General features: G+C 39.4%; 1 protein-coding gene across 1 annotated transcript in view; it reads left to right on the top strand.

Moving 5' to 3' along the window:
* The window catches only part of LOC136261982 (latrophilin-like protein LAT-2), a 43,504-nt gene that overhangs the window by 12,036 nt on the left and 13,590 nt on the right, over positions 1–17,878 (top strand). The window contains exons 3-4 of the mRNA XM_066056090.1: positions 2,279–2,368; positions 2,419–2,513. Of these exons, the coding sequence (XP_065912162.1) occupies positions 2,279–2,368; positions 2,419–2,513 (185 nt within the window). The remainder of the gene's footprint in view (positions 1–2,278; positions 2,369–2,418; positions 2,514–17,878) is intronic.

The raw sequence follows: 17,878 nt of genomic DNA, 5'->3' as shown, positions 1-17,878 counted from the left end.
TATAACTTTTGTGACAGTTGTTTAGCTTGGGATTGGGTCATCTGGGTCACATTTTGTCCAGGTCATCTGTATCTGCATACCTGCTATATAGTATCCAATCTGACCTGTACTAGATCATGTGTGAAATGAATTAATTGGTTTGACAATGTGGAAGTGTGTTAAGGCCATGTCAACTTGATTAGTTGTTTCACAACCCATCTTTTTCACAGATCAAAAAATTAAAATAAGTTTTCATAAGTTGAAAATGAACCTAAATACCACTAGAAATTCTAAGAACAAGCCTCATATTCTTCCAATGCATTTAACTGCTGTTTACCTGCAAATATCTTCACAAAACCCAGTTCAGAAACACACTATGGTTGCAAATGAGTTGTTGTTTCATCAAAACTACATCTCCTTACTTGCATTGCGATATTTTTGTATTACTTTTGTCCTGATAACATTTATGCTTATATGCCAACCTAATAATTCTCGAGATTTTTACCTGTGAAACAATTAATCAAGTGTATAGTGCAGTACTGCAGCAAACCATGAGCCACACCCATTTATCAGAATGTGTGCTACTGTCTGTAGGCATACATGGAGCGATACCCATTCTCCCGTTGGTGTACTGAGATGTATGCACAAAACCATGTCCATTGCTGTCTGCAGGTTTATGTGGAGCCACACCCACTAATCAATTGTTGTTTCATGAGTCATAGTCTGTCTTGCAGCAAGCCAGCTTCTTTTGTACCATGCCCATGATCAGAAATGTGTGATACTGTCTTTAAAGGCATATGCGGAGCCACATTAATTTGTGTTGAAGTCTGTAGGTATGCACAAAGCCACTCACTTATATACAGGAAGCTATTGGTAGACTTATGTGGAACAACGCCCACTAACTGATTGTTATTTGTTAACCTCACCTATTTTTAATCATAATTATAGCTAGCCATTTACTGGTATTTATAATGCATTAGTAAAGCACCCTAAATGCAGTTCTTGGTACTCACCTCTGTTTAACCATGTCACATCCAGGTCAGTGGGTCATCTGGGTCAGCACTCAGCAATACTGACCTGACGTGGAAGGGATAAATCCCTCTACAAAGGTTCTAAACAGCAAGAATGAACAGTGAAGCAATGGGGATGAATGATGTAATTAGATGGCAAAAATATTGTATATACAGTAATGTACCACTCTGCGTGGGCAGTTCAAAGGCACCGCCAGTGCCATAATTTGTATATTGCACTGCTGCAGACCGCAGTGAGTGCATTATAACTTATAGCGTACTGGTTGCGGTTTTGTAGACCACAACGAGTGCATTATAAGTTATAATGCACCGACCGCAGTGCAATATACAGATATTGCACTGGCTGCGGTTTTGTGCAGCATAGCACAAGTGCCAGTGGCCAAGACCACTACGACACCTCACCTAATAGGTGGAAAGACAATTCACAGATCACTCGAATTCTTTTATAGCCCGACATGTAAAGGTCGATTGTGGGCCATAACGTCACCAATACGTATAATGTTTACAAGCAGCCAATGGCGATCGAAAAAGCCAACGCGGGTGGCCACAACTCTAGTCTACATATATATAAACGTACTTATACACCTTACTAGTCTGGTGCCATCTTATCCCAGATTAAACTGTAGTCCACTTCGACAATGACTCAATAAAACAAATATATTCTAAATAATACTAACCTTTACGTTCGATTGTGGGAACCAGTTTTGTCATGCCACCAGATTCGAGTTTAGCCAGTGTGAATAGTAAGAAATAGACTAGTATCGTTTAGTAGTTAGATTTTGTTTACTTAAACCGTCTATTTAGCTGCTTTTTTCGCTCGAGAAAATCACTATGGTGATTAGTCTGGTGCTTAGTCTATATGGCACACTGGCATGCTGAGCACTACATGATGAGAGTCGAACAGCGAATGCAGGTTAGTGATATAACCCATAGCGTCCTAGCTTTCAATATCTCAGGTGGCTGCAGTACTGCAGGGGGAACGTCATCGCAACATCTGGCTTGGTTACCCACAATCGATGTTAGAAACCTGGCCTTTATAAGTGTTACAGCTGTCTTGTGAGACTCTCCCCACCTATTAGGTGAGTGGTACATAACAGTTATACAACATGCACTCGTGCTCTGCCTGTATAAACGCACTTGCCTTCGGGCCTGACGGCCCTCAGGCTCGTGCGTTTATATCAGGCAGAGCACTCGTGGCCGTTGTATAACTATATATAAATATATGCAAGTTAGTTGCTGATCACATTGTAGCACTTTAATTATGTCAGGTTGCCAAACTGATAGAGATGAATTTGGTCTTATTTGGAATGCCACAGAAGCCAATGAAACTCGTGACATGTTATGCCCTGGAGGAACTGGTAATTACACTTGAGTGAAACAATGTATATAAAATTATTACCACGAACAGGTTACGCCACTCGACATTGTGACAAGAGCAGTATCTGGAAAGAGTCGAATGTCACTGACTGTAGATCCCATCAATACACTTCAGTAGTTAAACAGGTATGAACTAAATCTGTTAGATAGTGTTTGGTGCTATCATTTTTTGTTACCTGATATGTAGGTATAGAGGACTTACTTATAAAATACCTTTAGCATAGCATAGAGTGGGTTGCTCCCTTGCAGGCTTAGACTAATAATAAAATGTACTTGGGGAACTATTTGTAACCTTGTGTGTGCATTTCTTGTGTACTTATATACCTTTTTGAGGATCAGTGTTTCTATGTTCACACATTCTAAACAATCTATCGAATTCAGACCTAAGCCATAAAATAACATGATATAGAGAGGATGAGTTTGGATGAATAACGGGCAACTGGGGAAATCATAGGGCGGGCAGTAAGGTCTTCCATAAATAGGGTAGATGAATGAACATAGCATTTGCAAGTGATGATAGCAAACTGCTAAGACATGTCAAATCGCAGCAATTGATCACTAGCAACCAAAATGACAGACCAAGCTATGTCATGAACATTAATATTGGCATCAATTGATAAAGCATTACAGCTACATAACTAGCATCTAATTCACCCAAATTCCTCCAAATTTCCCCAGTTGCCCGAGCTTGCTGTACCCCACATATAGAATTATAATAGTACTTAGACAGTAATAGTATTGTAGTTATAATAACCACACATAGCACAAGTATGTATGAAGTATATGACACATCCCGATGGTATATAGAAAATTACTGAGAATACAACTAAGTGAGCCTGTATGTGTACCGATAGCGGTAAGCATCTTACTAAGCAGAGTTTTTGCAGGACCAGCAGGGACTAATGCCTGAGAACCTGTGAGTACCAAGGAGTGTGCAGGTATAGCATAAGTATAAAGGAGTGTGTAAATATGACATGAATGCAATGTACACAGTAGGCCTGCCAATTGATTGTATGCGAGTGTCAACTACCTGTATGCAGCAACAAATGTATGCACATATTAGTGAGCATTAAGTGACTTTGCAAATACTGATATGCATTTTTGCAAGCATGTAAGCAGAACATAAATGTAAAAGCCCATAAGCAGCAGTAACAGTTGTATTCCAAGTCTGAATACAGCCAAACACTATACATACAGACATTGGTAAGCACGAGTAAACTTGCAATTAGAGCTAAGAGGTTACTTATGTAGTATAAAAGCCTGCAATGATTTTAGACACGTAGCAGTTTATATTGTATGCAGATACTTTCAAGTTTAAAGTACAACAAACTATCGAATTCAGACCTAAGCCATAAAATAACACTTCAAATACCTCAGTTCATTATTCATGAGCTATCATATTAGTCTGATCAATTACATCACATATTTGGCAAATTGTGACATGGCAGTTCAAAGCACCAAACTCGTACAGTGACTCCTTGATGTACTAAGGGATTTCAGAAGGGGTGCCACCTTGTCACCTGGCACCCCTTGGCATTGCACACCTGTTAATAACTTATTGCAATAGTAATGTTCAATCTTCTCAAGTATACAAGTAGTGCTACTACTTACTATTTCTAATGGGGGTAGTCTGTGGTCTTAGGTGGGTATGTAGTTTACTGGCACATTTATTGTTCTACATTAAAGGTATGAAGAATAAAATGACATTTTAAATTTAGCAGAATTTAATACCACAAATATAAAACTCAATGGTATGGTTTATCAAAAATTAATAAGAATAACTTTCTAGTTATTGGTTTTTGGGAAATAGTCATGCACATTTTCCACTATGTGGATAAAGAGCTGCAAGGGGACTTTGCACTTTGTCATATACACTTCTTAGAGCATGGAGGCTCAACTTTTTACTACAAATGTACCTGAAAGAAACTGATACAAACTACAAATTAGTGATGTGCGATATATCGAAAAAATATCGATTTCGTGATAATTTTGTCGTTGTCATATCGAATTTCGATACTGTTTTAGCAGATTTCGATATTTATTGAAAAGGTAATGTTTTGCGATAATTATCGAAATATCGAAGAATATTTGTGACCGGATTTCATATAACAAGGCTTCCACACACACAAAATCAAACTTACGATTTTACCAGAAATGGATTGCTGGTCTAATACACTATCATATTTCACACTGTACTTCCTTCAGCACTGGCAAGTCTGGTTTCTGTAGCAGCTTTCTTCCGACCCTGTCAAAGCCACGAGTGTGAGATTGGCACCATTAAATGGCCATGGCTTTGTGATAATGGTGTGTAGTGAGCTGGGACTTCACAGAGAGCTCGCCAATAGTGTTCTCAGTCAATTTGGAGTAATTTGAGGGCCATGGAGGGCCATGGAGAGCCCAAACTTGGCCTCTGGACTCCAATCGTCTTCTTACTCCATGTTATACCCGTATATTAAGACCACCGTCCACCCCCACTCTCCCACCCTTAGTACTACCATCTGTGATATTATCACCCGCTCGAAAAAAGCTGCTCAAAACAGGGCAAATTTTGGGTATCAGAAATGTATACACCCACTCAGTGATAGCTAGTGAACAGATGAACAATTGGTGCAAATTTTGTTTGCACAGCTGTAGGCACTGGGAAGTTATTACACAATGATTCCTTAAAATCGCCATATCTCCTAACAAAGCTTTGTGCGTCGAAGCCTTGTTTTGTCAAATTCAGTCACATTTCGATAAATCTACAGCATTTAGTGGGTACAATCACGCTAGAAATGAAGGTTGGTTCTGTACTATCTAGCCACTTTAAAAACTTGTCTACCAGTTTTCTAGGCTTATTATTAGTTTTATGCAGTAGTTTTAGTGTGTAAATTGTATTTCAAGCATATTTATAAATATCGACCGCCCACGCAATTACACCACCCACACAATTAAAAATTATCGAAAATCGAATCGAAATTTCGATATTTACCCCAATATCATATCGATATCATATCGAAATAAAATCGCACACCACTACTACAAATGTGTGGAAAAATTGTGACTTCCTAAAAATTCATCACCGACAAATTGTATTGTATTTTCAACACTGGTAATACAGTCTCCAAGCTCAAAAATAAGATACAGTGGATAGAAATGTTGTGATATGAGTAGTAAGTGCTAAATACTTTCCATTCCACAATGCTCAAATCAATTGGTATCAAAATCAGGGCATTCCTAGATTCATATAATTCTCTTGCCACAGAAGTACATCTACTCAAAGCTCCCCAAGTTACTCGCCGAGCGCCATGCCGAAAAATAAGGCCGTTAAGAAGCCTACCCAGAAGGAGAAGGACACAGGCAGGAATACCGAGAACAGATCGACATCGCCACTAGCTACCCGCGGGAAGAGACGCAGGAATGATGAAGGAGAATGACAAGGAATAGAGAAGCGACCACGGCCAACAGAAGAAGAGAACACATCCAAGACCGTGACTTCAGCCGGCATTCCCAACATTATAATGACAGTCCTCAAATCCCTGTCAGCAAGCAACTCGAGCGGTGCGCCCAAGGCCTCCAGCACTGCTGGAGCATCCAGCACTGCTGGAGCATCCAGCACCAGCAACCTCACCCCAACCAGAGCTGCCAACGACGAACCATCTTGCCCCCTGACAACGGAGGACATCTCGGCCATCGTGACAACTATTGTTAACAATCACGCCAAACAACCTACTCCTAGGGGCAGCGATACACCAAGCTCGTCCTTCCGTGACCTCGGTAAGCACCTATCGTAAACACACAACACGACCATGTACCGTAGTTGTATGTTGTTAAGCATAGCTGTATGTTGTTAAGCACGCAGCATGACCACACTGTTGTTAGGTGTTGTATTATGGCACCCCCATGCGTACACACTCGCTGTTAGCACTTGCTATTAGCATTAATTGTTTACTCTCTGCATGGCAACCCCCTCCCCCCCCCCCCCCCCCCCCACTTCCTTCAATACCAAAAAAAAAATCTATCTTACAACTCTATTCCATCAATCTTTCTCTTTCCATGCAACTATAGACCGGCGTAGTAACAACAACCTTGACCACATTGAAGAATTTGAGACACCATCAGACGCTACCAAATCACCACAGAATGCAGGCCCTAGCTCCACACACCCCTGCCTCCTATACTGATCAACAGTGGACTACCACCAGTGCCGGCCAAACTGGTAACAAAGGCACAGGATGGGCTATTTATAGAATTGGCAGTCCTTCTCCCCCAGGTGAAGGACCAACTGACTCTTTGACTTTCTTAGCTATCACGTTAGATACAAAGAGAATGGAAGCACGCCTGCCAGCTGAGAAGTTAAATCGTATTCGCACCTCAAAAAAATTTGGCTTCAGAAGAAAAAGGCTACCAAGCGTGAAATACTGTCCTTGGTGGGGCTACTCCAACACGCCACAGAGGTGGTAAAAATCAGGCCGCACCTTTGTATCCCGTATGTATGCAACCATCGCTAAGGTAAACGGCTTTCCTTCTATACCAGACTCAACAGAGGTTCGCTCAGACCTGCAGTGGTGAAACATGTTCATTACCAGATGGAATGGCATTAGCTTCCTTTCTAACACCACCTCAGCCAGCAAGTATGACTACCAGATACAAACTAATGCTTCTGGCTAATGGGGTTGAGGAGCGCACTTCAATGGCAGATGGTTCCAACTCCACTCGTCATCAGATTGGGATTGTATTGGCATAATGGCAAAAGAGCTGGTTCCCATTGTGTTATCTTGCGCTGTTTGGAACAAAGCATTGTCAAAGCACAAAACTGAGTTCAGTCTAAGCGTGGTAGAAGTAACTAAGAAGGGCTCTTCCAAGGACCCCATGACAATGCACCTGCTTCGCTGCTTATGGTTTCTTGCAGCCACATTTGACATAGAGATATCAGTATCACACATCCCAGGAATTCTAGCAGATTCTCTGTCTAGGAATCAAATCCCACAGTTTCTTAAGCTACACCCACAGGCTTCCTCCATACCAACACCACTCCCATCAGCTCTGAAAAGTTTAGTATCCCTAAAAAACCGGACTGGACATCCCCATCATTTCGACGTAATCTCTGCAAACTGCTCAAATTCAGTGACAATTGATCAATGACAGTCACCCCCCCCCCCCCCCCCCCCCCCCAATTGTACCATTGTACTTATCATGTACACCAATAGTGTTATTTTGCTTGTGTATACCTATACATACTATGTGTATAACAACATTACTACAGATGCCACACTAACCACTACTGCACACTACAGACCACACAAATATGCATGTAAGCAGGTAGAAAACTCTTTAAGCAAACACATACACTAACATCAAACAGTAAAGCTACCTTCACCTCTCCTACCTCAGGCAATACTCCATGGACAAAAACACTCAACCCCATTGACACTGAGCAACTGCAACATCAAGCGGAGCACTTTATCACTCTTGGCCTCTCACCCACAACAAGGAAAACGTACTCAGCCGGATGGAGGAAGTTCACTACCTTTTGTGAAAAAACACAGCTGTCACCAATACCAGCAACTGAAGAGACCCTTCTGCTGTTCGCCACGTCAATGGCAGCCAGCAACATATCACATGGCAGCATTAAAGTATACCTATCAGCCATCCGCCACATGCATGTCTTATCATGTCTACACAAAAATCTCAGCCACCAGTTTACCCCCCGGCTCCAACTAGCCTTAGTTGGAATCAAAAGAAGTCAAGCAGACACACCTTCCAGGACAAGGCTGCCCATCACTATGGAGATGATGCAAAAAAATCAAACATGTACTCTCCCAGCAACCACCCTCCTACGACAACACCATGCTGTGGACAGCCTGTTGTCTAGCTTTCTTCGGCTTCCTGAGAGTAAGTGAATTTACAGTGCCGACGCAACAGGATTCCGATGAATCAACGCATTTGTCACTATGGGATATTTCAGTTGACAACCGCTCCAACCCCCGCCTCATCAAGCTATGCATCAAGCAATCAAAAACAGACCCATTCAGACAAGGCGTAGATATCTATCTTGGAACAACTGACACCCCTATTTGTCCTGTTTTCTGCGTTCATACCATACCTAACAAAAAGGGGGACTCAACCAGGCCCACTGTTTATCACCAATGACCACACGTACCTCACCCGAGCATTGTTCAGCCAGAAAGTAGACACTATCTTAGACCTCCTCCAAGTAAACACCCAACAATACAATACCCACAGCTTCAGGATAGGAGCAGCCACAACTGCTGCTCTGGCACTCATCCCAGATATTCACATCAAGATGTTGGGCAGGTGGAGAAGCGAGGCTTATCAGCGGTACATCAGGACCCCTCCACAAGAACTCGCCCAGCTCACAAGGTGCCTGGCCTCGACATGTAATCCACGAAACTAAGATGACTGATACTGTACATACACCTCACTAGCTTGCATCTTTGGACAATATCTATGTAGTAATTCACGCTAAATATACACATATATTACATTCATAATGAATAAACGAAATTTTAAACAAAAAATGTGTTGATACGCTGAAAGATCCTATGTCATTTGCACAATATACTTACAAGGAATACACAAATAATAAAAATAAAAATAAAATTCACAAAGCAAATTGAAATCAAATCAGGAGATACCACACATCCCACTCATCCATCGATATATCAGATCCTTGGGTGAAAGGTCACCATTGCTCCCTTTCTGTGGCTTAAGATAATAGCAAGAGTCTGGGAGGGGACTATCGCTAGCCTTGCCCCAGACATCTCGCTATCCCAAGTATCTGTCAAAAAGGAAAAAATCCAATATTAACACCTTACATTCTTTTCCCTCCACACTACAATAAAAAAGTAATACAAAACAAAATATCCCATGGCTGTTGAGGCATTGTACACTTACCAAACCCCTCCACAATCATTTGATGGTGTGAGGTCTACGGCCCATGTGAAGGATAAACAGATGGCCAGCCGGAACTAGCAGTGAAGTGGATACGGAGCTGCACACTATTATAGTTGAGTAAGATGAGTGAACAACATTAACTCTACAATGACTTCCAGGAGCTTATCAATAATACCAAGGGGTGCCAGGTGACTTTGAGGTGACATCCCTTCCGAAATCACTGAAACTGTCCAAGTTTGGTGGTGTGGACTAGCTGCCATGTCATGATCAAAAGTGTAATAGACCAGCTATATAGTGTAACTCAGCAATTATTGACTTATCATTGATCAAATGTGACCGTCTCAGCAAAAACCCAACTTGTTCGCACAAGCATGCATATTGAGACAAATGAAATTTAAAAATAATTTGTAAAATTACACATGCTACAAAAAAATATGCAAGTTTTTTATCGGGCTGGTATTCGAAGAAGCAAGATTCAAACTACCATCTTATTTGCCTGCTCATGGAGAGTTTGAAAATCTTTGTTTCGTTTCTGTAGCTTCAATGGTATGCATGTGAGATGCAGTAAACGTAAACAAGATCATCATCATTTCTTCTACTAAACTGCCTTCTTATCCATATGCACAAGGAACTACAGGGCTAACACTATACCTTGGCTGATGTGCTAATCCATGGTGAACACTGTAAGCCAAATTCCAACATTGTACACTAATCCAAATAGAAGTTATGGCTGCAAATGTAAGTGCCTGTGGTTTATTTTCAGTGTAGTTGCTGTACAAATCGATTATCTTGCTCTTCCTATTGTCTAGCACTATAATTTCAAAACTACTCACCACAGAAGGCTGAAACTTTGGTGATACACCGCAGATAATGCTGAGAAAAAATTAAATAGTGCAAACAGCTCGGGTTTTTGCTGAGATGGTCACAAATGCTTAACCTATTATCGACTAATAAGCCAATGGAGTTTTCAAGAGAATCCGTAAAAATCAATCATTCACACATGTTTAGCTGATATATGATTCACTTGACTTTACAGCTTCCATGGCACAAATCATAGAGGTTTCATGCCATTGCTTACACTTTTCAGGGTGACCTCAATGTAATTATGAGAAAGTCTACTTGAGGACTTGCCCAAATTATTAGCATTCAGCCTTGCCTTTCTTGTCTTCCACCCTTGTCTAGTGAAATCATTTCAGGCTCTAAATCCATGAGATTATTTTGGCATCAAGCATGAACTGCCAAGGAGTTTGATGGTCCTCCAACTATCTTAAAAGATTAGATTTCAGGTTGAGTAAGAGATGAAAGAAACCCGGGACCTGAGCCATATTTTACTAGCGATGAGGAAAATAGCTTGGCTGTTAATCACTGCTTGTAAAATGGGGTATGGGAAAACCAAGCAAGATGTTCTTTGCATTGTAAAACAAATTACATAGATATATACAGTAGAAGGCTTTGAAAAGGAAGGATATGGCAAGGTTTCATGAAAAGGTAGACTGAATTGTCATTGTATTGCTCTGATACACTATCTAATGGTTGATCAAAATGTTGTAATGAAGGATTCCCGTGACTACTACAGTACTACTTGCTGTTGAAGGATTCATCTTTAAAGTGGCCTGATGAATTAGAGCACATGCATTTGCAATATGAATGATCCTCTAGATAGCAAGCAAGGTAAGAGAATTTCCCTAAAGGGATTTTAAGAAACTCCATCATCTGGAGAAACACATACGTATAACACTGCAAATGCAGTGGGATATGTGTTGCTTCACATTATGATAATGATGAATTGGATCACGAAGTGGCTACTGACTTCAAAGGCAAGTCTCAAGGGCTTGTCAATATCACTTTTATTAAGTTTTTCTCTCTTGTTCTTCCTATTTCTTCTATTTAGTCTCCTCTTCTTTTTTTCTTTTTCTTAATAAGTTCCTTCAAAATTCCATCACTATTCAGCACTTGAGCCTTCTTGCTGTTTGCACCAGCTTTGGGAATTATAAGTCTTTTCAACTCAGATATACGTAAGCTGTCTGGTTAATGAGAAAGAAGGTTGAAAGCAAGTACATGTTTTTGATTCCCAGACTTTAAGCATTCTCACAGGTCCCTAGTTGGATAGCATTCACAGAATAAGAAGAAAAGGATCAAAAGAATATTGTTAAAAAAGCAGGTACAGAAGACTTCAAAGAAGAAAGCAAAAGAGAAGCAAACCAATGTAGACGATTCTGATTATGTCATCAAATTGGCTACAGAACTAATAAATGTTGACTACAAAGTCCTGGCACTCTGCACTTTGTTTCAGTTTACATGATGATAATTATTCAACCACATGGTAACAAAGAGGGTGGGTGCTATGCACAAGGGTGACATGCAAGAAATGAATGAATTCAGATTGTTTAGCCAAAAAAATGGTGTAGACTATTTTTGGTAATTGCATACTCTTGCACGATTCTGTATGTGAGCATCCACATTTCTTGTAGACAATGTTCTTGTACAGCTGATCATGATTTGAGTGTTAATATCAAACGGTATGGTAGTACCATTTAAGTAGGGATTGCACTGAAAATTTCGCACGCTGTCCAAAATCCCGCCTTTAAAAATCATTTTACAAGATGAAAATGACCTTTACGGAATAGTACTAGTCCATATAATACATATAATACAGCATGAAATATAACAAAACATTTACAGGTGGCCAGATATAGAATTTTTTTATAATTGTCAAAACTCGAATTTTAGTCTCACTGCCTCACTGCCTGACCACAGTCACAAGGCTAGAGGCCAAATGAAGCAATGCACGGCCACCATTTTATGCCACAATAACAAGCTTACCAGTGGGATGTGCCTTTTGGGGTTCTGATGAGTGTAGGCCTTCTGCGCCTTGTATTTTCTTTTATCTTCAATCAGGCTACTTGTCTTCTTCTTCATCCAACTAAATCATATTGAGGCATTAATTTTCCGTATCAACACTTTCTTTCAGCAGCATATTTAGACTCCACAGAATTATTTCAGAGCTGGATTTCAGAAGCGCTTCAGTCCCGGCACTACTATAAGAGGTACACTAGCTAGATATCTGCAACTTCACAATTAGGATCCCGTTCGCAATAGGTTTGTGACCACACCCATCAAATAAAGATCTAGATGTATTAATAGTGATAGAGTATGGAGAACCCACCTCTTAATAATCTAGCTATTTACTTAACAGTAAACAAGATCACCTCATTCCTTATTGGTCTAGCTAGCTGCATGCACACCCCTTTTTTAAAAATTGTTAATTAAAAATGAAGTAGAGATCTATGCAATAAAAAGTATAGTGAAACAAGAGACGAATGATGGTGTTACAGCATAGCTCAGTGGAAAAGTCCCTACTTTGGCACTTTAGCTATTATTATTTTGTTCAATGCCAAAGTAGGGACCTTTCCACTGAGCTATGCTTTAATACCATCATTCATCTCTTGTTTCACTACTTTTTATTGCATACATCCCTACTTCATTTTTAAATTAGCAATTTTTAATGGTAGCTCAAACTTGGTTAGTTGATTATTGGTAATGGCCAATGGTTGATAATCAAAGAACCAAGGACAGAGAAGAGTGGTACCGTTTGTTGTTAAAATTTCATGATTCTTATCAAATAGTACAGTAAAACTGTTTAGTAGGGTTCCTCTAAGATGAATGCATGGTACCAGCCAAAATGCTGTCATTCAAATCATCATATGTGACGAAAAGAAGAATCTTAGTTCATTTAGCATCAAATCTAGTCTTAAAAACAAGAGGACAGTTTTATATTTGAAACCATATTTAATTTCAAAAAATTCTCTGCCAGTCAGCCTGCCTGCCAGCTTGACCATAGTCTCAAGCAGAGACCAATTGAAGCAGCTCACAGCCAACATTTCACACCACAATGACATATTCTGCATATGCCTTTTCTAGTTATGATTAGTGTCTGCCTTCTGTGCTTTGGCTTTCAGTGTATCTTTAGTTACATGGTCATCTTCTTTTCTGCCAGGAAACCATGCCAAGGCATTAATTTCTGTATATCGACACTTTCTTTAGAGGAACATACAGTGTTGTCTGCACATCTGGATAGCAACCACATTCTTTAGCAATCAGAACACACTGGCAGGGGCAGCGGAGAAGGGAGAGGGCAAGAGGGCTGTAGCCCCTGTCAAAGAGATTATGGAGGGCTAATGTCCTCTAAGGTTATCACTATACAAATGTTTATACCCTAATAGAGCAGTCACCCTAATACAACAGTCAAAAGTTTTAATATATAATGGTGACTGCTGAATCCAATTTTGAGAATCTAATTCTCAAAAATTTCCTGGGGGGAGGGTGGCATGCCTACAGACCCCTATATAGATCCACTGGATACTATGCAATACCCTAATATAACAGTCACCCTCATACAAAAGTCAAGCTACAGTGTAATGTAATATGATAAACTGCTACAATCTCTCTCAGATTCATTCTCAGATGCTTAATTTTCAAAAAAATTTAAGGGGGCATGTCTCCATACCCCCTAATTCGCATGCTAGTGTGCCCACATGTCATCCCCTGGATAAGCCTAGCTACACCCTAGTCCCCCAAAAATAAAAGTGTCTCCTCTGCCTCTGCACACTGCCACACTCTTTAACAATCAACCATACCCCTTAATGATCTCAGCTGGAGTTTTGCTGTAGAAAAACAAGACATGGCAAATTTGTAACTAACTCAAAGTAGTAAAATTGATGTACTCTAATAATTTAGTCACAGCAACACATGTATATCATAGCTATGCTATGTAAAACAGTAGTGGAATTAAAATTATTAATTTCAAGTTCCAGTGATAAATTTCAAGTTCCAGTGATATAAATATGAAGCAAGAGATACAATTGATGGTAGCTATTACAGCATAAATATGTGGCTACTTTGGCAGTCAACAGATGGAGGTAACATGCCAAAATAGGGGTATTCCCACATAACTATGTTTTAATAGCTACCATTATTCATTTATATAAATTATTTCTTTATTACAGCAGCCTTACTTCATTTTTAATTTAATAATGTTTGATTTTACTAGCAAAAAAACAAATAGCTAGCTAGTTGATATTATGGGCTGTATTCTTTCCTTTAATGCAGCATGTGTAGGGGTTCACCAGTCGTTATAATTATAGGAAAACAATAAAAAAGTACACTAGGATTTTTTTGAATTTGAGTGGGGATCATAGTAATGAAAACTAATAAAACAAGGGAGGTTGCCTACATCTGCAGCTGTAGTATACTAGTGGATATTTTATACTTTAGTCATGGCTATACAATTAGTACATGGTGGTGGATACAGGGGGTTGCAGTGGTTTCAAATGAAACCCCCTAAGAAAATTGTGCACATCTGAAATCAGTTTATAGGGTGATACTATGTAGTTTGCAGGCTATAATAGCAGCTAAGTGCTGGCTATAATTAATTAGCCTTAATTCAATGCCGCTTCAGCCTCACTCCTATAAGGGTGGCGGCACTATGGCACGAGACTAGCTATCTTTTTTTGCTGTGCAACTTGGTATACACCCAATCATCAGAAGTAGGTGATGGGCTAGGTGGACTACAGCCTCTCTGCTTTTATCCAGAGCGGATCCATTTTCAAGATTGAAGTACTCTAACACCTAAACTCTAATGTAAGAGTGTTGAATTTCAGGGAGGAATATCTCTAGATGAAATTTGGGTGATGGGCTTTAATATATTGCTTTAGACTACAACAAGTTTGATACTGAAATTTGATTGGCTGAAAACATGGTCTCTAAATCTCGTAGAGCTACGGTCATGTCCAATAGAGACCACGCTCTGAGGCAATACGAAACACGATAATTACGTGCCTGTAACATTGGCAACTCATGGGCATTTAAATGGCTAGTAACAGCCGTACTGAATTAGAGGGAGGTGTAATGGGCTTGTTTGTACTAATCAACACTACATTACTTGCTTACAAGCAGCTGTCGAGGCACAACAACAGCAACAATGAGTTGTAGTCCACTCGCTGAGTCCAGTACTTCGATACATAGCACGCACCTGTAACATTGGAAACGCATGGGCGTTTAAACAGGTAGCAACAGCCACGCTGTGGTCCCGCCATGTAGGGAGGTGTAGAGGGCTTGTTTCTAGTAATTAGCCATACATTTCCTATTTACAAGCAGCTGTCAACTCAAGGTACAATAACGAGTTGTAGTCTAAATAAGTTAGACGTCAAGAACCACTGGGTTCTACGGGATTTAGAAAACCCTCAGGCCCTTAGTAGCACCCTCGCTGCGCTCAGGTGCTACAGCCCAGGGCCTTCGAGTTTTCTAAATCCCGTAGAACCCTGGTTCTTGACGTCTAACTATTATATAGTATGCAATTTTTAGTAATGCATGGGAATGGGTAGACCTCCTGTGTACAAGACACATCCTTGATAGCACATTCCATTGCAGTTAGAAACACACGATAATGCTTTTATTGTTTACAAATTAAATTCATTTTTGTCAGTGGATTCATCTCCGCATGTGTAGCCCTACTTGAAAAGTCCTGGGTATATACATCCCTGCATAAATAATTCTATTCTTTCAACATACAATGATTTATAATGTTTATTCAATTAAAATCATTACCAAATTTAATTTCAGAAGGGTAAATTTTCCTGTGTGGGGAGGGGGGCATGGCCTAGTTAGAATATGTGCGCTTGGCACACTTGTTGAATGATACCCTAGAACTACATCCCTGTTGTAATAACTTGAAACGCCTAAGAAAATTTCTAGATTCACAACTGCTACAATCAACTGGCTGTGTATAACCAGTGCTTGAATTGTAAATTTATATGAGGGTATACTATCAAGGGAAGATCCAGGATTTTGCTAAGGGGGGGGGGGCACACAGGTATAGAAGTCATTCCACAGTGTGCAAAACACACTGCGAAATGCAAAGCATGAGCTTTGTAGGGAGTCTGGGGGTATGCTCTCCTGGGAAATTTTGAAAAATTAACATTCTGAGATTGAATTTGGTGGCAATATTGACTGAACTTGGTTGATAATTCAACACTGGAAATATGAATACTAACAGTATAGCTACTGAGCTAAAAAGCAAAATTATAGCTATAGTGTAAAGGTCTAGGCTGCTCCCCATAGAAATTTTGAAAACTTAACATTCTGAGATTATATTTGGTGGCAATCTTGGCTGAAATTTGCTGAGTTCAATACTGGAAGAAGTATGAATGTTAATAGTAGCTATATACTGAGCTACATAACAGAATTATTTAGTATAGTATAAGATTTCCTCAATAAAATTTTGAATAATCAACTTTTTGAGATTGAATTTGGTAGTGATTTTGAATAAATGTTTATGAAAATTCAATGCAGAATATTATAATAAAGTCTATAAGGGAATTTTGAAAAATTTACTTTTTGAGAATGATATTGATAGTAATTTTGACTGCCATTCATGAGAAACATGAATATTCTTTGCAGCATCTAGCTACACCTAAAGATAGTAACTCTTTACAACCCAATTTATGATTTAGACAAATAAGCCCACGTGGGAACATTTTTTATCCAGCCACATTTCTGGTTCCAACTACGTAAATGTGTCACTGTTAGTTGGTACTTGCTCTGTATATACACCGCCATCATTATATGACTCTTCTTCTTCACTGCTTTAATTTGCTGCCTTTCATCATCATCAGCTGATTCATCACCAATTACTTCCTTGGTATAGACACATGCAGTCTACAGTAGAGGGGGTGTATAATATAGTTCTACATATAAATCTGGCTAATGTAGATTGCATACTTGCAAAATTAACTCACTTGTTTAATTCCAATTAATGCACACCTCATGAAAGGAATTCTGTTTTGAGGATAGTGGGATTAGCTTCCTTTGGGGGATCAATTGGCTCGAGAATCACGTTACACCAAGTAAGAATATGTAGTAAATAAAGTTTTATGGATGTTCTTTGCTGGGGGGTATTATAGCAATACTGTAGCTATACTGTTATACTTAGCTAGGCTATCAAGGTATACTAATTTACAAAAATTTTTATCAAGGTATACTTCGTATACCCCCGTATACCCTCAATTCGAGCACTGTGTATAACTGAAGCAGAAATTTAATGTGCACTAGTATAGCTTCAGGATAGGTGATTTCCCTTTTTTCACTATTTTTATGACCATGATCAATGCTAAAATGTAAAAAAATTTATACTGTATGCATAGATAATGGATTGGAAATGTGTATTAAAATAATTAACTACCCTTGTTATGGCACACAAAACACCAAGAAATTTGTTGCTGTTTAGTTAGAGGCTGTTTGGAGTTTTCTCTCGTTTGTCTTAAGGTGTAAACATTCCTTTTACTTTGTCTACTATGTTGCATTTTGTACTGAACAATAAAATCGTGTGTTTATGGACATTTGAGGGAATATCATTGGCAACAGGTGGATACTGGCAGGTATGCGTAAGCAAATATTTCAGTATAGTGACACTACTAGCTGACTTAACATATAGCCTCTATGCCACAACTAAATAAATGTTTGATAGAATGAAATGCAGAATTTTAGCCAAAGACTTGTTCAACTTGGGTAAAACAATTGCTCAAAGTATTGCCTGT

The sequence above is a fragment of the Dysidea avara genome, chromosome 7, assembly GCF_963678975.1.
Source record: "Dysidea avara chromosome 7, odDysAvar1.4, whole genome shotgun sequence".
NCBI classification, from domain to species: domain Eukaryota; kingdom Metazoa; phylum Porifera; class Demospongiae; order Dictyoceratida; family Dysideidae; genus Dysidea; species Dysidea avara.
Note: the sequence above shows the minus strand (reverse complement) of the source record. Positions and strands in the feature narration are given on the sequence as shown.